The sequence below is a fragment of the Myotis nattereri genome, assembly GCF_964212035.1.
Source record: "Myotis nattereri genome assembly, contig: HAP1_SCAFFOLD_347, whole genome shotgun sequence".
NCBI lineage: Eukaryota > Metazoa > Chordata > Mammalia > Chiroptera > Vespertilionidae > Myotis > Myotis nattereri.
The window spans coordinates 1-21,189 of NW_027669537.1; the positions used below are offsets into that span (position 1 = coordinate 1).

General features: G+C 47.8%; 1 protein-coding gene across 1 annotated transcript; it reads left to right on the forward strand.

Moving 5' to 3' along the window:
- Positions 1-11,501: 11,501 nt before the first annotated feature.
- On the forward strand, positions 11,502-19,558 carry LOC308512610 (serine/threonine-protein kinase RIO3-like; the record flags this gene model as incomplete). The annotated part of the gene is made up of 7 exons (XM_081115518.1): positions 11,502-11,700; positions 16,243-16,358; positions 16,944-17,089; positions 17,182-17,289; positions 17,460-17,569; positions 18,689-18,832; positions 19,427-19,558. Exons 1-7 carry the CDS (start codon positions 11,638-11,640, stop codon positions 19,556-19,558), a joined length of 819 nt encoding a protein of 272 aa, XP_080971644.1. The 5' UTR covers positions 11,502-11,637.
- Between the last annotated feature and the right edge of the window lie 1,631 nt (positions 19,559-21,189).

A 21,189-nucleotide genomic window follows, 5' to 3' on the forward strand; every position in this document is an offset into this window, starting at 1 on the left:
AACTCTCTGAACAAAGGCGCCCTCTCCTGTCAGCAGGGAGTTGCTCAGACAGAGACCTATTTGGAAGAGGAGCAGTAAGAGCTTCTCAAAGGAAAAGGAGCAATTTGGGGGCCTTGACAAGGAGAACGGATGTGGGCTTGGCCTCCAGACGGAAGGGCTAGCACCTGTGAGGGGAAGGACAGGTGGCTGCCCGGGCCTAGGTCGGCTACCGCTGGAGCTCCTGCGGGTGGAGGAGTGCCTCCCTCACCAGGCCGCCAGGCCAGGCAGCCCCAGCACCTGCTGTCCACACGCTGAGCAAACATCAACCACTTTTATTTACTTACTAGAGGCCCATGTAGAAATTTCATGCACTGGGGGGCGGGGGAGAGTCCCTCAGCCTGGCCTGCACCCTCTCGCAGAACAGGACCCCTCGGGGGATGCCCGGGACCCCTGCTCCTTACCGCCTGCCTGCTCGCTGCTCCTTACCACTCAGCTTGCGGCCCCTTAGCACTGCCAGGGAGGCGGGAGAGCCCCCCAGAGTGCACTGACCACCAGGGAGCAGCATCTGCGTTGAGCATCTGCACCCCCACCCCCCAGTGTGCCTCATAGCGACGGTAGTTCCACTGTTGGGTCGATTTACATATTGGGCTTTTATTGTATAGGATTTTTTTGTTCATCCTCACCGGAGGATATTTCTTCCATTGATTTTTAGAGAGAGTGGAAGGGAGGAGGGGAGAGAGAGAGAGAGAGAGAGAGAGCCTCCTGCACACACCCCGGACCAGGGCCTGGGATTGAGCTTGCAACCGAGGTACACGCCCTTGACCGGAATCAAGCCTTCAGTTCAAGGACCAAAGCTCTAAACAATGAGCCAAACTGGCTAGGGCTCACCACTCTTTTAAACAGTAATAAGACTAAGGAATGAAACTAAAATGGGCAAGATTTTCTTAATGAACTTCCTTTAGACAAACAGAGGGAAACAGTTTGAGGAGAAAACTACAGAGAAATAGAACAACAAAGAAATTAGCATAGAGCAGTGACGGCGAACCTATGACACGCGTGTCAGAGGTGACACGTGAACTCATTTTTTGGGTTGATTTTTCTTTGTTAAATGGCATTTAAATATATAAAATAAATATCAAAAATATAAGTCTTTGTTTTACTATGATTGCAAAGATCAAAAAATGTCTCTATGTGACACGGCCCCAGAGTTAAGTTAGGGTTTTTCAAAATGCTGACACGCCGAGCTCAAAAGGTTCGCCATCACTGGCCTAGAGTGTTCTAAAAACTTGAAGAAAAGGTCCGCGCCATCGACACAAAAGGACTTCACTAGTGAAGAGAATTCCTTTGGCAGAGACCGGATGCAGCAACACACGCCCGGGTGCCCCTGGCACAGCCCCTCTCCCACTGGGCCTTTGTGTGGTCCAACCCACTCGCCTTGGCTGCCACAGGAAGGGGCCTGGCTGAGAAGAAACAAGAGCATTACCCGCGTTACTAAGTCCCTACCAGAGTCCCCTCATGAACAACCACCTCACCCACCCCTACCCGGTCTCCCATCGGCTCTCCACAACTCCTTTCTAAAAGAATGTTTTGATTTTAGAGAGGAAGGGAGAGAAACATAGATGTGAGAGAGAAACATCGATGGGCTGCCACCTGCAAGACCCTGCTGGGGATTGAGCCCGCAACCCGGGCCTGTGCCAACCGGGAATCAAACCGACTGCACGGGACAATGCTCACTCACTGAGCCACACCAGCCAGGGGTCTCCGTCACTCCTGAGGCGCCTCCTCCCTCCTCTTTATACGGCTCCTCGCCTCCCCTGTCTGCCTGCTGTTCTGCTCCTGCTCTCCATCCAGCTCCCGACACATCCCAGCGCATCCCAACCAGCATGGAAAATGCAGAAGCTGTCTGGCTGACTGTTTACACCCTGAGTGATCTCTGTTACTCAGATGAGATATTCCTGGGGCATGAAGATTTGGGTTATTTTCATGTAGCACCTTGAGGCGATGCACATAGAAGGTACTCACTCAGTCTTTATTACATTAACTATAAAATGCTGTGGTGCCCAATAAACAAAAATAATGCAAATGTACACCCAGAAGGGTGTAATGTCAGGGAGCGAAACACTGTCCGCCTGCTGGATCCTTTTTCTTCGTAGCCAATGCCTCGACTCGAGGGCTATCATGAAAAACCTGTCACTGTCCCTGCTGATGATTCTATGGGAGTTAAAGGAAGGTCATTCTGTTTTAACATATCCATCAGCCCGGCCGGTGAGCCCGGAGGTCAGGCTCCATTCCCGGTCAGGGCCCAGGCCCGGTTCCGGCCCCATCCGGGGCGGGGGGGGGGGGGCGTGCAGGAGGCCGCCAGGCACGACCCTCTCTCATCAGTGATGTCTCTCTCCCTCCCCGTCCTCTCTGAAAACAATGGGAAGAGGAAATGCTGTCAGCAACGGTTCTTGTCCAGAGAGAGGAGGGGCTGGGGGGGGGGGGGGGCAGCAGAGGTCGTGTCCCCTCCGCCTCGGTCCCGGGGAGCCCCACGGCCCCTTCCCGGCGGGCGCCAAGCCCAGGAGGTCCCGGCCTGCAGCGCAGGTGCCCGGGCTTTCCCGCCGCTTCCTCCGGAGGCCCAGGACCCGCCTGCAGACAGTTTATCCTAAAAAGCCATCCCGGACACTCCGGGTCCGAGGGCCAGGACGGGCCCGTCTTCTAACAACTGTCCGGGGTCCGCGGGGAGACGGAGGCGGACCATCGCTTCCCTGAGGCTCGGCATCGGGGTTCCGGGCGGCGGGTTAGGGAGAAGGCGAGGGGTCCCCACTCTTCCCCTCCTTCCCGGGCCGGGGCCCCCCGCTTCCCCAGCTCGGCCCGCCCACACTGGGCGCCTGCGAGTTCGCCAATCCAGGCACCAGCTCCGGCCCGGGGCGGGGCGGGCGGTCCCGCCGTCGCGGTCCCCACCGAGCGCCCGGCGCTTCCCACCGCCGTCAGGGAGGGCCGGCTCCCCCACCCCCGACCCCCGGCTCCCCGACCCCCGACCCCCGGCTCCCCGACCCCCGACCCCCGGCTCCCCGACCCCCACCCCCGGCTCCCCGGGACCCCCGACCCCCGGCTCCCCGACCCCCGGCTCCCCGACCTCCACCCCCGGGCCGGCTCCCCCACCCCCGGCTCCCCGACCCCCACCCCCGGGCCCGGCTCCCCCACCCCCGGCTCCCCGACCCCCACCCCCCGGCCCGGCTCCCCGACCCCCGACCCCCGGCTCCCCGACCCCCACCCCCGGCTCCCCGGGACCCCCGACCCCCGGCTCCCCGACCCCCGGCTCCCCGACCTCCACCCCCGGGCCCGGCTCCCCGACCCCCACCCCCGGGCCCGGCTCCCCGACCCCCCGACCCCCGCGCACCTTGTTGGTGAGGTGGGCCGCCAGGTAGCAGGTGCAGAAGGCCAGGCCCACCAGGCGCCCCCTCCCGCTCATCTGAGGGCGGCCGTCCCCCCGGGGACCCTGACAGCCCGCCGCCGCCGGGCCACAGATGGGTCGCCGCTGCCGGGCCGCCACGTGGCTCCGCGCTCCGCCAATCGGCGCGGGGACCGCCCCTCGGGGACCACGCCCCCTCGGCTCTTAAAGGGGCCGGACCCCCCCCCCCAGGGCGTGGCTTGCTCCGGGGCACCAGGACCCAGCTGGTGGGATGACCTCGGAGGAGAAACCCGGTCAGCGGGGTGGGGTTGCTACCGCCTGAGAGGAAGAACGGGCAACAGTGGAAAGCGGACAGGACCCCAGAGGGTGTGGTTCCGTGTAGTGGGTCAGGCCCAGGACCAAAGGGCCAGGGTTGGATTGGGTCAAGGGCAGGACCTCAGCCACAGGCTGGATTCCTGGCCCCCAGGGGGCGTGGAGGAGGCAACCAACCTATGTGTCTCCCTCGCATCCGTATTTCTCTCTGTCTCTGCCCCTCCCTCCACTCTCTCAATGGGAAAAAAATCCTCTGGAGAAGATTAACAAAAATATAAAACAAATAAGAAATAAAGAAAAATGTTCACTGCTGTCTCTATATGGTGGGACTAAAATGTTTGTGGTTTACTGAATTTTCCCAATTTTCAACGTTGAGTCTATGTTACTTTTGTAAACAACACACAAAACGCTAACAACGATAAATATTTTTAAAAAGAAGACGGGCTGCGTGGGAGATTTGTGGTGAAATTTACATAAGAAATTCTTCCAAAAGTGGGTTTTCAAACAGAGCCCTGCTCCTAGTTTCTAGCCTGGGAATTGAAAGGGCGAGACCTCAACCTAGAGGCCCTGATGTCCAGCACTCCCCACGGTCGGTCCCGGCGTTCCCGCCAGCCCGTCCCTGCCCATCTCCCAGCACCAGCGCTGGGTTGGGCGCCCCGGTCTAGTTTCCTGCCCAGGAAGGCCCAGGGCCCCAGAGAGGGGGCAGGCCCGGGACTCTGGGGGAGCAGGGGCGACCTGAGCCCTCTCCAGCAGGGGAATGGCGCCCCGGGATCCTGGGTGCTGGGGAGCGGCCTGCGGCCTTTGGGGAAGGACGCCTATCGAGGGGCGAGGACTGCGCCTTCCATCTTGCCCTGGGTCCTCCATTTTTGGCAGAGCCATGTGCTCCGCGGGACTTCTTCCCGGAGGCCCAGGCCTCTGCTAGCCACGCCCAGGATTTCTCTGGACTAGCCAATGATAATCAAGGGAAGTGCACGCCATCACTATGACCACATCCTGTGTAATGAGACACCTACTCGCGCCTGGCCAATCGCAGGGCCCACAGTCCCCTCTCCTGCCCTCATTCCACCCCCCTATAAAACCCACAGTCCCATCAGGCTTCGCTCTCTCAGCCACTGGGCTTACGTTGCATCGGTGAGTGTGGTCAGGGAGCTGAACTAGTTTGAAATGAAGGACTCTTTGCTTTTGCATCAGACTGGCTGGCTCCCTGGTGGGCTCTTGGGAATCTTGAAATCTGGGCACAACAGGAATGACCCCGCGGGGCTCCTGGTCAGCAGTAGTGACCACACACAGAACATGGTGATGGGCTTTGTCAGGCAGAGGTGAAGGGAGTGTCCCCACAGGCAGAGAGACACACAGGGTTTTAGAAACACCACACACACCAGAAACCTTCTCTCCTTTTATTCTGTTCCCTGGTTAACACTGTGTGTCAAACTATAGCAAACACTGTCTCTACAGAAAAGACAAATAAACTAAGAAGTTATTTTCTCTTGACATTATCTTAGAAAACCTATTTCAGAGCTAAATTGTACGTATAAAGAACATTTTTGCCCAATAGAATTTGATTGAAACCAACGTTTCATTTGATTTCCTGAGATTCCCTGAGTTCTTTTAGTAGATAAACATATTCAATTCAGGCCTTATTATTCCCTGGTTATTGCTTCACTTATTTTGTTTGGCAGAATTTGCTTAACAAGCAAAAAACAGCCAGCACAGTTAAGAACCTTGTAAACAGAAGGTAACATTTGTAGCAAAGGTGCTACAAATCTTGCCAGAGGTATTGATTTTCCCCCAAGCTATATTATTTTGTTCCACGAAACAAACTAAACTAAGACTTAATCAAAATAAAAATCATCAGGTCTTGCACTGACAAACAATAAGCTACTATAGATGAGATTGAAGCAGATATCCTATACACATGAAAAGATTAAACACTGAGCCCTGGCCGGTTTGGCTCAGCGAAAAGAGCATCAGCCTGCGGACGGAAGGGTCCCAGGTTCGATTCCGGTCAGGGGCACATGCCCAGGTTGCAGGCTCAATCCCCAGTTGGAGGCATGCAGGAGGCAGCCAATCAATGATTCTCTCTCATCATGGATGTTTCTATCTCTCTCTCCCTCTCCCTTCCTCTCTGAAATCAATAAAAATATTTTTTAAAAAAGATTTAACTACTTATACTGTTAGTTGAGGTCTTTGTGTCCAAAGAATAGTTATTAATTTATTTTTTTATAATGAATTCATAAGTGCTCAGTAAATGTTTGTTGAATAAAAAAGAGGACCTTCCCAGCCAGCATGGCTCAGTGGTTGAACACTGACCTATGAACCAGGTCACAGTTCGATTTCTGGTAAAGACGGCACATGCCCCGGGTGTGGGCTCAGTCCACAGGAGGGCATATGCAAGAGGCAGCCTATTAATGTTTCCCTTTTATCAATGTTTCTACCTCTCTCTCCCTAAAAATCAATAAAAACATTTTTAAAAGAAGAGGAGCTTGCATAAAAAAATACCTTGAGTTTTTTTCCCTTACAAATCTATTTTAATAATGATCTTTTGATAGCAAACATGGGGAATTTTCAAAATATGGCAGAAACAGCTGTATACTTTTTGAAACTCCCTAAGTGCGTCTTCAAAACAAATTTAAAAAATCAATACTTTTATGAATATAAATACAAAAATCCTCAACAAAACACTAGTGAGTGGAATTCAGTTATATAAATACATATATATATGATGCGGGGGGGGGGAAATAAAGCAGGTTTAACCTAAAAATAAAATCAGACACCTGGCCAAGGGTGATTTACCCCAGGAATGCAGGGTTGCTTTAACATCCAAAAATCAATTAATGTAATACACCATATCAATAAAACAAAGGACAAAACCACATCATCATCTCAATAGAAACAGATAAGGCACATGACAAAATATGACACCCTTCCATGATTAAAAAAAGTTGTTTTTTTTAAACCAGGAATAGGCCCAGCTGGTGTAGCTCAGCGGTGGAGAATCAAGCCAGGAACTAAGAGGCCACAGGTTTGATTCCCAGTCAGGGCACATGCCTGGGTTGTGGGCTCGATCCCCTGTGGGGGGCATGCAAGAGGCAGCCGATTGATGATGTTTCTCTATCATTGTTGATGTCTCTCTCTCTCTCTCTCTCTCTCTCTCTCTCTCTCTCTCTCTCTGTCTCAAAAAAAAAATCAATAAAATATATTTTTTTAAAAAGATTGAAATCCTAAAGTTTTAAAACCAGGAATAGAAGGCAACTTCCACAACTTAATGAAAGGCATCCATGAAAATCCTACAGCTAGCATTACACTTAACAATGAAAGACATTGCTTTCCTCCCTAAGGTTCCTGAACAAGAGAAGGATAACTATTCTTGTCATTTTATTAAACACTAGAGGCCTGGTGCATGAAATTCGTGTACTCAGGGTGGCGGGGATCCCTCAGCCTGGCCTGCGCTCTCTCGCAGTCCGGGAACCCTTGGGGGATTTCCGACTGATGGCATAGGTCCTCTCCCCATATGGGCCTAAGCCATCAGTCAGACATCCTTAGTGCTTTAGTGCTGCTGCGGGGGCAGGAGAGGCTCCCGCCACCGTTGCTGCGTTTGCCAGCTGTGAGCCCAGCTTCTGGCTGAGCAGCGTTCCCCTGTGGGAGTGCACTGACCACCAGGGGGCAGCTCCTGCATTGAGCGTCTGCCTCCTGGTGGTCAGTGTGCATCATAGCGACCAGTCATTCCACCTTTCAGTCAATTTGCATATTAGCCTTTTATTATATAGGATTGTATTAGAGGTTCTAACAGGACAGTAAGGCAAAAAAATTTTTTTAAGGCATCTAGATTGCAAAAGAGGTAAAAACTATATCACAGATGACAAGATTTTGAATACAGAAAATCTTAAAGAACACACTAAAGAAATACTATTAGAACTAAAAATGAGTTCAGCAAGGTTGCAAAATATAAGACCGGTACACAAAAAAATCAATTGTATTTCGATACAGTTGCAATGAATAATATGAAAATAAAATTAGGGAAACAATTCAATTAAAATGGCAACAAATAGAATAAAACACTTAGTAATAAATTTAGCAAAGTAATTGGTGCTGAGACTGCTGATCTCCACTAAAGTTGACCTCTATCTTATACCATATGCAAAAGTTAACTCAAATACATGATCCTGGCGTCTGGCGCCCTGCGGTCAGCTAAGTGGCGCTCCCAGTGGGAGCGCAAGGACCACCAGGGGGCAGCTCCTGAGTTGAGCATCTGCCCCCTGGTGGTCAGTGCGCGTCATAGTGACCAGTCAAACAGTCAACTGGTTGCTTAGGGTTTTATATAGAGAGATTGTATTAAAAATAACAAATAATTTACGATTTTAACCCCACTCTATTGTACAGCACAATAGGGTTAGCTATATGCACACTGCTATGCATAAGGTCGATAGTATTTGGTATCTCACTAACAGAAAGCCTATATCCAATTCTTGCCCACTTCCCCAAACCCCTGGCACCACCATTATATTTTCTAAGACTTTTCCCATATAGGTGGAACCAAATACATATATTTTATTTATTCATTTATTTTTTAATATACCAGTATCTTTATTGATTTCAGAGAGGAAGGGAGAGGGACAGAGAAACATGATGAGAAAATCATTGATCGGCCACCCCCTGCATGCCCCCTACTGGAGATCAAGCCTGCAACCTGGGCATGTTCCTTTGGTCAGAATCGAACCTGGGACCCTTCAGTCTGCAGGCCGATGCTCTAGCCACTGAGCCAAACCGGCCAGGGTGCATATATTTTATTAAAATACTAGAGGCCCGATGCATGAAAATTCGTGCAAGAGAAAGCCTTCCCTCCTCCAGTGGCCAGCAGGCACCCAGGACCAGGGCTGCTTCTCTCCTCCTGCTGCCCGCAGGCACCTGGGACCCGGGATGGCCTCTGGCCCTGGCTTTGTCAGGAAGGATATCTGGAATGATGTCCGGTCTAATTAGCATATTACCCTTTTATTATTATAGACTAGTAGCCCATCGCATAATATCGTGCATAGTAGGCCGCCCGCCACTACTGCGGGAGCCGGCGAAAACCACAGCACGCTGCCAAGAGCCGTGCTGCTTCCACGGGAGCAGTGCGGCTTCCACGGGAGGCAGAAGCGAGCTGCGGGCGCCCACGGGAGCTGTGAGGGACCCGTGCTGATTGTGCGGGAGGCGGGAGGAAGCCATGCTGATCCCATGGGAGGCGGATTCCGCAGAAGGCGGGAGGGAGCCGTGCTGCAGAAGGTGGGCCCGCCATCTCCTCTCCGGGCCTACACTTGGCTGCAGAGGCTGCGGGCTGCCCCCGACCTCTGTCTCTCCCGGCCTCACCTGCATGAGCAGCCTTCTCCTGTCGGGTTGTGACCCGTTATGGCATCCCGGCCTAATTTGCATATTTCCTCTCTCTCTCTATATATAGATATAGATATAAATATAGATATCTATATCTATATAGATATAGATAGATGGATTCTCCTTTTATTTATCCTTTACAGTTAGAGCGGCATAACAGTTTTTAAAAATATTGTGCCATTCTTTTCAATTCTAGTGCTACTGAAAACTCATGTTTAAAAAGTTATGTTACTGGGAGGGGCACAAAGAATTGTTTGGGTGATAGAAATATCCTACATCTTGTCCATCAAACCAAACCCTTAAAGATCTGTACACATTGCATGTAAAGTGAACCTCAATAAAAACCATCACATTAAAAACATATTGTGCCATCAAGGAAGCAAAACAAGGTATCTGTTAAAAATAGCCATGATTTACATAGAATTCAGAACTGTTGAGTCCCATATGAACCTAACTAACGCATACGTATAACATTCCACTCTAGTAACCTTTAGAAACTCTTGGCTCATTTACGATTCGTACTTGGAGGCTCCAAGTGCAAGTTGCCGGTTATAAAAACAGTCACAGCGTGTAAAGCAGGGGGTCCTCAAACTTTTTAAACAGGGGGCCAGTTCACTGTCCCTCAGACTGTTGGAGGGCCGGACTATAGTTTAAAAAAAAACTATGAACAAATTTCTATGCACACTGTGGTGGCAAAAACACCCGGCGGGCCGGATAAATGTTTTCAGTGGGTCGCATGTGGCCCGCGGGCCACAGTTTGAGGATGGCGGGTGTAAAGTATGGCATAGTCATTAATCCTATATAATAAAAGCATAGTATGCAAATTGTCCCCTCGACCAGGAGTTGCCTTGGAGTTCGATGAGGGAGTGGGGCTGGCCGGGGGAAGGGAGGCCCCGGTGGGCAGCCGGCAGCTGCTAGGGATCCTACCAGTGCATGAATTTCGTGCACGGAGCCTCTAGAATTGTAATAACTATGTCTGGTGTCAAATGGGTACTAGAATTATCAGGGGAATCACTTTGTAAGGTATGTAAATGTCTAATCACTATGTTGTACTTTAATGTAATATCATATGACAACTGTAGTCGAAAATTAAGCTAAAAATATATATGGCAAAAAATACACAAAACAAACAATAACTCCTCTTGGTTAATCTGCTCTCCTGTTCCTTTCTTATCCAGATGTGAGAGGTCCATTTAATTTCTGGTTACAACCATTTGTCCTCAACTATCTATACCTTTGAACACTAATTTTAATCCTTTAAACACAGAGGGAATACAAGTCCCACACACATTCACAAATGTAGGCAACATTTGCCAAACACAAGTCTGTATCCTATTACATAGCTACTAGAGGCCCAGTGCCCCGGGGTTGGTGGGGGTGTAGGGGTCTCTCAGCCCGGCCTGCACCCTCTGGCAATCTGGGATCGGGCCTAAACCAGCAGTCGGACATCCCTCTCACAATCCGGGACCGCTGACTCCTAACTGCTGGCCTACCTGCTGGCCTGCCTGCCCATCACCCCTAACCACTCTGCCTTGGCCCCCACTGCCGCTTCATCAGGAAGGATGTCTGGAAGGTCGTTGGGCTGTACAGTCTAATTAGCATATTATGCTTTTATTATTATAGTTTTGCCTTCTTTTATTTTGGAGTTTAGAAGATTCAGAACTGTTCTGACCTGGAATGGGAAGGAGGCAAGGCCTGTAGCTACTGGAAATCACAAGGTCAGGACCCAGGGATGTCAGGCCTGGATCCTGGCTCAGCGCTGCGCTTCGGGGCTGTTTCTGGGCTGAGATGCCGTTTGTAGGGAAGACCGTCGGGGAGAGCCGGGGAGAACCAGCCTGCCCGGGTCGCTCCTCACTGCTGTCCGACGGGGGCGCATTGCTTCGCCGCCCTCGGCCTCGGTTTCCTCGTCGGGAACCTTGGGATAAGCCGCAGAGTTCCCTCGGGAGCATTCTGAGGCCTGGCGAGCGCACAGGACTTTGCACAGCGCACGAATAGGAGGTGACATGTAACGCTTGGCTACCCCCACCCGGTCACTTTATGGGAACGTCCCTACAAATACCGAGTCACGATTGTTATTAGGCGGCCCGTTTACGGTCAGTGTTTCGTAACACATTTTACCAATTTCCGTGCCCGTGCCCGCCTCCAATGACCGAGTGCATTAACAAGAGCCGGTGTCCTCCTCGGGCTCCCAGCCCCTCCGTCCAGGCTGCACCGGGGGTCCTGAACCACAGAGCTCCGTCCGCTCGTTACTTCTGGTCCCCGCCGCCCGGTCCTGGTGACAGTTCCAGCGGCCCCGGCCCCGCCCAGGGAGGAAGCCCCAGCGCCGAGCGGCGGCCGGAAGTGCGGCCTCGGGGGCGGGCAGAGCGACTTCAGGCGGAGCCCGGGGCGCTGGCCAATCGGATGCGACGGCCCCGCGGAGAGGGCGGAAGCGAAGAGGTCTAGTTCCGGACGCGGCGGCGGCCGCCGCCATCTGTCACCGCCACTTCGGCCCCGGCCCCGGCCCCCCGTCGCCCCGACCCCCCGTCGCCCCGGCCCCGCCTCCGGCCCCGCCATCGCTCCTGTGCTCGCGGCTGGCTCTTCCCCGCATGGATCTGGTCGGAGTGTCATCGCCGGAACCCGGGCCGGCGGCGGCCTGGGGACCCAACAAGGTGAGTGGCGCTCGGGGCCATCGCACCTGCCCTGGTCCCCGGGGCCGGTCCTGGGAAGGCCCGGAGGGGGTGGCGGGCGCCCGGGAGGGAGGGGCGGGACGGGCGCGGCTGCCAGACTCGGGGTCTTTCTCCGAGCACCTTGCGCCCCAAAACGCGCACTTGTGGGCGGGACCCGCCTGGAGACGTGACGTTCGCGGACGGCCCGCTCGGACTTGTTTTTCTGGGCGCAATGAGTCAGCCCAGTTACACCCGGGAGCCGGCGGAAAGGTAACAGCCGGGGGCACCCTCCGCGGCAGCTCCGTGCGCTCGGGGCGCGGGGGCGCGGGGGCGGGGAGGATGAGTCCAGGCGCCCTGGCCGCCCAGGCGGACCCTGAGCGGGACTCAGCCCGGCCTGAGCTCCCGCGCCCTGGGCTGTAACATCTGTTTCAGCTTTTCCTCCGGCGGCTGAGTCCACCTTTGGCTCCTGGGTCTCGGGCTGCTGCTTGTCATGCTTTCCCCAGAAAAGACTGTCACTTGTTGAGGGCTTGCTGGAAAGTAAGAATGCTTCCGTTGGGATTTGTGTTCCTCAAACTAAAGTTAGGAAGGAATCCAGCTTGTTTAACTTCATAATTGTTCTTTATATGCCAACACAGAACATTTTTTTTTCGTGTAAAACAGCGGTTCTCAACCTTCTGGCCCTTTAAATACAGTTCCTCATGTTGTGACCCAACCATAAAATGATTTTCGTTGCTACTTAATAACTGTCATGTTGCTACTGTGATGAATCGTCATGTAAACATCTGATATGCAGGATGGTCTTAGGCGATCCCCGTGAAAGGGTCATTGACCGCCAAAGGGGTTGCGGCCCACAGGTTGAGAACCGCTGGCCTAGAGTGTGTGTCTAGCTGCCTGGAGAGACAGGGATCTTCTGTGGCTTAGGGTTCTCTCCATTTGCTTTGAGGTGAGGACTGGGTGTTTGTTGTGTGCCCACTTCATGTTTGCTCTTTTTTATTGTGCTTGATTCTCTCCCTGTATCTGTCTGCAGTAGAACTTTAAACAAAGAAAAGTGGGAGGGCAGCTAGGGATCATCTTTTTTTTCTTTTAAATATATTTTTATTGATTTCAGAGAGGAAGGGAGAGAGAAACATCAGTGGTGAGAGAGAATCATTGATTGGCTGCCTTCCGTATGCCCCCTACTGAGGATCCAGCCGGCAACCTGGGCATGTGCCCTTGACCAGAATTGAACCCAGGACCCTTCAGTGCACAGGCCAGTGCTCTATCCACTGAGCCACCCCAGCTCAGGCACAGGGATTGTCTTTAGGAGATGGGCGGGAAAGGGGGATGTCCCCATCAGGCAGGTGGGAGAGTGGCAGCAGTGAAGGCCCCGCTCTGAGCAGAGCCGAGTGGTGGCCATTTCCGAGGGGAGGAGAGCCTGGTGGGTCTCGGGTTCTTCAGCAAACAGGACAGAAGGAATCAGGGAGCTGGTTACGGGCCTGGTGTCACTGAAAGCGGAATAGCGAACTGGAAAGGACTGTGGGGCTTCCTGTCTTGACGCAGTGGGGAGTTTGTATAGATAAGGGAATAGTGGGAAATGATGTTGGACAGCAAAGATAGAGAAGATTAGGAGGGCGTCTTAGGTTTATTATTATTCTAGCATTAAATAAAGTTTTCCTAAATACAAAGAGTGTCTGATTTACTGGAGAGTTACAAGATGATGACAAGAGGATTCCCCTACATACAGTCCACGGTACCATTCCCAGGAGGGGCCCCCCTTGAGGTGGTAAACCCCTGTGCCTGTGTGGTGGATTGTCAGCTTATACATTTTTATGGAGGACTTTTGACTACTGATTTAAAGAGTTTGGATTTGATCAAAGTATGGGCGTTGGCAACCTTTGGGAAGTTTACTTATTTGCCCTCACCCAAGGAAGGCAGCCCAGCTGAGCTGCCAGCAGAGGTACGGGAAGGAGACCTCTGGAGTCCGAGGCTCTGAGAGCAAGAGCAGTGGGAGTGGGCAGGGTGTCTGGTGCCCACTGAGCTCTCCCTTTCTGATTCCGTCTATGTTAGAAGTAGGTAAACCTCTGCCTCAAAATTACACAGTAAGCCTGTCATTTATGCCTCTTCTAAGGAATTGTCAGCTAATTTCACATGTTATTGAAATTACTTGATGTTGACAAAAGACTAGAAACACCTTCAAGATGGAAAAAGGACTTGGAATAGCACCAGGCCTCTAGAGCCCCGGGACTACGTGGCAGTGGATGGGCTATCTCCAGGGTTTCCTGTGGGCACTTACTCAGTAAGTGCTGGGTGCCTCTCCGGGGAAGCTCTGTGCTGGGCTCTGAAAATGGAGACACCCGGCCTTTCAAGGCTCCTGCTGTGTTGTGGTTGATGCAGGAACGCCAGGGCAGTGATTGGTGCTGCTCACAGGACACCGTGGAATGGGAACCAGAGGATGGAAGCTGAGACAGCCTGAAGGAGGAGGGATAATTTAATTGGGGGAAATGGGAGGAAGAGGCATCAGAGAGAAGAGCATGTGAAGGTGTGGAAGGGCATATGATTAAGTGTTGCTTGAGCACGGGGTAATGAGACTGGAAAGTTAAATTAGGTCAGGTTTTGAAGGACATTGACTGCTGAGGAATTCGTATTTGGACTGCAGGCAGTACAGCAGTTTGCGTCTCATGTCCCAAGACAAGATGATTAGGGAAGCAGTGTAGCAACATACTGTGAGTGCAGTTAAGTCCTAGTCGCAGCACTTCCATCTACAAAAAATCTTTCTGTGTCTCTGTTTCTAAATCTATAAAATAGGGATGCTATTGCAACTGCTCAATGGTGACTTTCATCTAGATGTTATATATATTTAGTCAGTGACTAAAATATAGTGAATTTTTGTCTTATTTTACTAATAGTTATTGCCAATGTGATTGACAATTGACAATTCTGAGTTAGAGAATACCGTCATTTACCTCTTGGAACCTGGACTTTGAAACTGATCAGACCAAACATTTCTAGGCAACATTAAGTCTTATACCCTAGAGGGTTTAAGACAGCGGTTCTCAACCTGTGGGTCCAGACCCCTTTGGGGGTCGCACGACCCTTTCACAGGGGTCGCCTAAGACCATCGGAAAACACATATATAATTACATATTGTTTTTGTGATTAATCACTATGCCTTAATTATGTTCAATTTGTAACAATGAAAGTACATCCTGCATATCAGATATTTGCATGACGATTCATAACAGTAGCAACATTACAGTTATGAAGTAGCAACGAGAGTAATTTTATGGTTGGGGGTCACCACAACATGAGGAACTGTATTAAAGGGTCGTGGCATTAGGAAGGTTGAGAACCACTGGTTAAGAAGTCAGCAGAGTCATGTGGCCAAAAGATGAGCTATGTTCTCCAGACTAGAGAGCTTCAAGATTCTAGACCCAGAAGTCACCCAGCCCGTGAAGCCGTCTGTGTTCTCCGTCAGCTCTGCTGGGGGCTAGTGCGGGTGTGCTGAGAGCTGGGTGCCTCTCCTCCTCTCGGGAGGAGGCTGGATAAAGCTGGGTTCTGATTCGCTCAGCATAGCTGTCATTTCTCACCCTGAAGTGCTCCACCCGGCAGCCTGAACCAAGTGGATTTCAGAACCTCAGTGTTGTGGGACCTGAACAAGGGTCAGTGGCCCAGCTGTCCTCAGAGTCACGCCAGGCCCTTAGGCCAGCTGGAGGTCTTTACTGGCTAAATGTGATTAACAGTTTGTCTGGCTAAAACATCATGTGCTGCTTCTAAATTAGACACTCAGTACTAGTTAAGGAACGAGTCTGGACTTTAAAGGCAGTGGGAAACATTAAAACAATGAAAGAGCTTTAAGTAAGGAAACTGGAGCAATCTAATCTGCATGTTCGAGGGGGAAACCACGGTTGTGGTAGCTGCCTGGCAACAAGCAGGGCTGGCAGCAGAAAGTTGGTTGGAGGTGCTTACAGGAGATGGCGTTGATATCTGGGGGAGAATCTTGGAAGGGGAGCTGGGCGAGTTCAAGAGAGATTTAGACGTTGTCTTCAATAATGGTGGTCCTAACCCTGGGCTTTCAAATGTAATCGTTCACTGCTGCTAAGTAAAGCTTGCCCCTCAGAAATGAATTATGAAGTTTACCTACGTTTTGTATGTCAAGAGGGCTGAGATAGTGATGTCATTGAGGAAGGCTGACTGACTAGCCACCTGTCTCAGAATATCGCTTGGCTGTGGTGGTGGTGTTGCAAGACTTGAATTGTGCAGTTCGTGGACTGTTCCCATAAGGGAGTCTACCGGGGACGCCCAGTTACCAGCAGAAGGTTGCTTGTGAGTCAGCGTGGATGTGGAACAAGGGGTGTTACATGAACTCATTGGCTGGTGGGGTGATGCTGTGATAGCCTCTTCCCTTCAACTAAAAAGGACATACTACCGATTTGAGCTGGGAGGTATTTTTACTTTGAGTTGACTCAGCTAGTTTAATTCCCAAAAGCCGGCCTTATTTCCAAGCTTGGGAGGTATTTTAATTTCATTATTTTGAATTGAATTGTCTTTTTTAAAAATTTTTTATAGTGTCCATGGGCTACTCCTCAAAAGACAATATCCTGTTCTTTGGCTGATGTCATGAGTGAGCAGTTGGCTAAAGAGTTGCAATTAGAAGAAGAAGCTGCTGCTTTTCCTAAAGTTGCGTAAGTAAAATTTAGAATCAATTTTGTCTGGCAGATTATAACAAGGTTTTGGGATTTGATTAGTGATTGTCATCACAAAGGATTAAGAAATACATTTACAAAAGCAATGCAGTAGAAAGAGCACCGTCCTGGGAGTCCCCTGATGTTTGAGTTTCGGTCCGGACTCTGATGACTTTTCAGTCTTATTTTGGGCAAATCCCTCCAATTCTCTGGTTTAGTTATTGCAACAGTTGAACCAGATGGTCTCCAAATGATCAAATAATATTTTAATCCAATGCCTGTAGCTTATTTTTTTTATAGATGTTATCTCTCCTTTGATAAGAACAATGAATTCTGGGTCTCGGTGTGGATTTCTTATAGACCTCTAGCTTTCTCTCACAGCTTTCTCCATCCTAGTTGGTGCTCTCACAGGTTCCTGCCACTAATCAGAGGGTGCCTGGGCAGGAGAGGTGCTTTGGTAAAGTTTTTCCTGTTGTTCCTTTAGTACAGTTTTTAACAGTGAAAAAGCACATCCTATTCTCATAATTGGTAGCATCTGTTTACAGAAGCACAGTATGTTAGTTTATATTGCCTTATTTTGAATAGTGTTGCTGAAGGACCATTTCTTACTGGAGAAAACACTGATACTTCCAGCGACCTAATGCTGGCTCAGATGCTACAGATGGAATTTGACAGAGAATATGATGCACAGCTTAGGCGTGAAGAAAAAAAATTCAATGGCGATAGCAAAGGTACTATGACCTCATTGTGGCAACTGCGTTGGATGGTAGAAATGCTTATAAAGTGCTCCTAAATAAGTTTTCAACTATTTTTTCCTTTTAAGTTTCCATTTCCTTTGAGAATTATCGAAAAGTGCATCCCTATGAAGACAGTGATAGCTCCGAAGATGAGGTTGACTGGCAGGACACTCGTGATGATCCATATAGACCAGGTATCAAGGCTTTTGTTTGATGGGGCCATAGGAACACTGAGTTTTCCCATGAGTCCTTATACTTTATCTTTGAAAAGCATTAGGTAATTTATTATTAGATTCAGATATCTTTTCAGACAATATTGAATTCAGCAATTTAGTTTTTGCTATTTTTATATACTTGTCTTTAGCAAAACCAGTTCCTACTCCCAAAAAGGGGTTTATTGGAAAAGGAAAAGACATCACCACCAAACATGATGAAGTAGTCTGTGGGAGAAAGAATACAGCCAGAATGGAGCATGTAAGTTACAGAAAGTGTTATCTCTGAGAATGTTACTAGAACAAGTTAAAAACATGGGATTCTAAATACACTACCTTAAATTTCTAAAAATACTCTTCATCCTTTCTAAAGAAGTTTTAGATTATAATATGGCGATATCATGAAAACCCTCAGCCACTAATAAGAATATAATGTACCACAATTAAATTCTACAATATTAAGAAAAATAGTTTGATTTATATTAATTCTAAAATTAAGAAGTTGTCTTAGGAAAGTAACATTTATTTTCAGCACATTATTTTTCATAAAATAGTACCCCTACCCAAGAACAGATAACAGTGGTGATTGGGGAACAACAAGAAGAGAGAAAAATACTGTCTACTATCCCCTTCAATACTTTTTACAAGTTTTAGCTTATGCCTGAACTACCCCTGAAAAATCAGAAATAAAATGTAATTTTTTTTTTTTTTTAAAAAAGGGGAAAGATAGCATTTTTCCTTTCATAAAAATTTGGTGAATATAAAACATTTAGACTTGAGGACACAAATACTTGTTACATAAACATATTGTTAAATTCCAGAAACAGTCCAGATCTGACTCTAGAACAACCTTATCCAGTAGCACTTGTGACAGTAGAAATGTTTTATATCTGTGCTATCTAATATTAGCCATATTTGAGAAATGAGACTTGGGTATTGTAATTGAGGAACTCAACTTTACATACCCACATGTGGCTAGTGGCTGCTATATGGAACACTGCAGCTCTCGAACATAATTGTCATGGAGTGGGCAGAGCTTGCTGTACTACCCACTCCTCAGAAATAACTGATTATGAAATTATATTTCTTTGGTTAGATTTGGTGTAGTCTTTAAAATGTACTGTGTCCTTTGCTGATGTAAAAGCAAGGTGCAAAGAAACGCTGCAGTGATTTCAGATGTGAGTGGATATCTTCAGTGCATAGGACAGGATAAACCTCTTCCTTGCTGCAGTTTCTGAAACAGCCCCCTCTCCGCTCTGTTGGGTTTATTAGTGAGTCCTTGTATTTACTCTCTAATGCCAGTGTGCTCTGCTTTCACAGCCTGTCTATGGAGTAGGTAACCTGTTTAAAGTATTCAGATGCTAATGCTTCTTTTTGGCAGTTTGCACCTGGGTTTCAGGTAGGAGATGGAATTGGAATGGATTTAAAACTATCAAACCATGTTTTCAATGCTTTAAAACAACATGCCTACTCAGAAGAACGTCGAAGTGCCCGCCTCCACGAGAAAAAAGAACACTCTACTGCAGTAAGCAATCTTAAATTTTTTTCTGTTTGGTATTTTTTTCACAAGATTGGTTTTTCAAATCTAAGATGTAAATAAACCCAGTAGCTTTGCTTATTAGACTTTTCAGCTTTAATGTAATGGTTATTAATCACTTATTTAAAACCTACAGTTTAGTGATTATAATTTGAATTGTATAGTTTACATTGCATATTAATGTTCTAAGATATTAAAGAAATTATGACATTTTGTAATAATTTATAAGTCTCTAATGTTTTACATTGACGAAGACAGTGTCTAATATCTTGAGAATAAAGTAATTTTTAAACCTTTAGAAAAACAAACTAATGGTAAGTACACTGGGGGAGTTGTTTAAACTTTGGAGATAAAATATGATTTTGACTAAGCTAATGTCTGAATTCTGATGATTCTTTTAGATGTTAATTTTCAAAGACATCAGAATTAAAGTTAAAGGGATGAACTGTATCTTGATTGCTAATCTTAAGAGCCTGTTACAAGTTTAAAAAAAGATATGTATTTTGAATGTTTGCTATTAGCACCGGCTCAGATGATGTTACGTGGTGAACGTTGTCATTCTTTGTGCCGTGTCTCTTGTAGGAAAAAGCAGTTGATCCTAAGACACGCTTACTTATGTATAAAATGGTCAACTCGGGAATGTTGGAGACCATCACTGGCTGCATCAGCACAGGGAAGGAATCTGTTGTCTTTCATGCCTATGGAGGGAGGTGAGTGAGCAAAATACAGCACCATCATGGCAACAAAGCGTAGCTCCTTCTCCCCAGTGTGAATGGATTTACACAGAATCAAAGTTCACACGGCATGGAAAGCAGATTAATTTAAAAAGTGTTAGCATAGAAAATTTAGACACTATGAGATTGTAGAAAGGAAAACAATCATCTTAATCTTAATCCCAGCATCCAGAGGTAAACATAAATTTTGTTTAAACTTTTTCATGAATATACTTTCTACTTTATTGTATCATATAGGCAGCTATAAGTAACAGAACAAAATTTGTACATGGGTTTGTCTCAAAACCCTAGTTTTCCATTGTGGGGCCTTTGGGTACCAGATCAGAGGGGACGTGCTTCGTCAGTCACTGACGCCTCCCCTGTAGTTCGGATCCTTACTTTAAGAAATACCAGCTTTGAGTAATGCTTACATTGTTGAAGAAACGTCTTTTAGAGATCTTATGCTGTTTAGATCTTCCCCACTTCCCTTCTGTTACAAGGGCTTAGATGAGTCAAGAACTGCATGAGAAAGGTTTTTGAAAGTGGAGCCTGTTTAAAGAACGTGCCAGGACTATGAAATCATCTGGTTACTTACCATGGAAGTCACAGCAAGACTTACTAGCTCGGCTACCGCTTTACTTTAACATTGTTTACAAACAAAATGTCAAAATAGATGACAGAAATTATTCTTGTTGTTTTAGGTTTAGAAAGTTAGTTATTGTGTACTTAGAGGATTCAAACAGTTGTTGGTCAAGTCCTTACCTTAGGTTTTCTTTTTTAAATTTTATTTATTGATTTTAGAGAGAGGAAGGGGACGGGGGAAAAAGAGAGAGAGAAGAGAGACCAGAGACATTGATTTGTTGTTGCACTTATTGATGCATTTATTGGTTGATTCTTGTAAGTTCTCTGACTAGGATCAAACCCACAAACTTGGTGAACCAACTGAGCTACCTACCAGGGCAGGTTTTCTTAACTATTTAATCTCCCTTTCTAGATGAAATATATACATATAATCGTAAATTGAATTATACTGTTAAGTTCCAAAAGGAAGGATAAAAATGAATGTTTTTCAAGTTATATGATCTGGAGCAAGTTAGTACACCTCATAAGTTGACCCTTGCCTCATAGGATTTTTGTGGGGATAAGTGAGGGTCATACCTGACAATACCTGGAATATGTTCATCTTAGTAAACATTTATTTCTTCCTTACTTTAAGCTTTGTTGCCCTCTTTCCAAATTTAATTTGAGGGTATCCTAAGACCAGGCAGATAATAACCTAATGGCACAAATTATTTAAAATGAAAGATTGCCTGTGGTGGAAATGAAAACTTTACAGAAAGAATTAAACTGAAAAGTGTCCTTCATCTTACCAACTCTCACCCCATAGATCTCTTCTCTAAAACCACTATCAACAATTTTTACTCAAATCTTCCAGAAATTTTTATGCATCTATTTCTTATTTGGTTACTATAAAAGAGATTATACTGTACGTTCAGGACCTTAGTTTTTCAGTAATATATCTGAGATCCTTACTGGCTTACATCGCCCATTTCTGTGTTAGTACATTGCACTGTGTGAACATACAGGAATATCCTTGTAAATCTACCATGGTGTGCTTTTGCCAATATATCC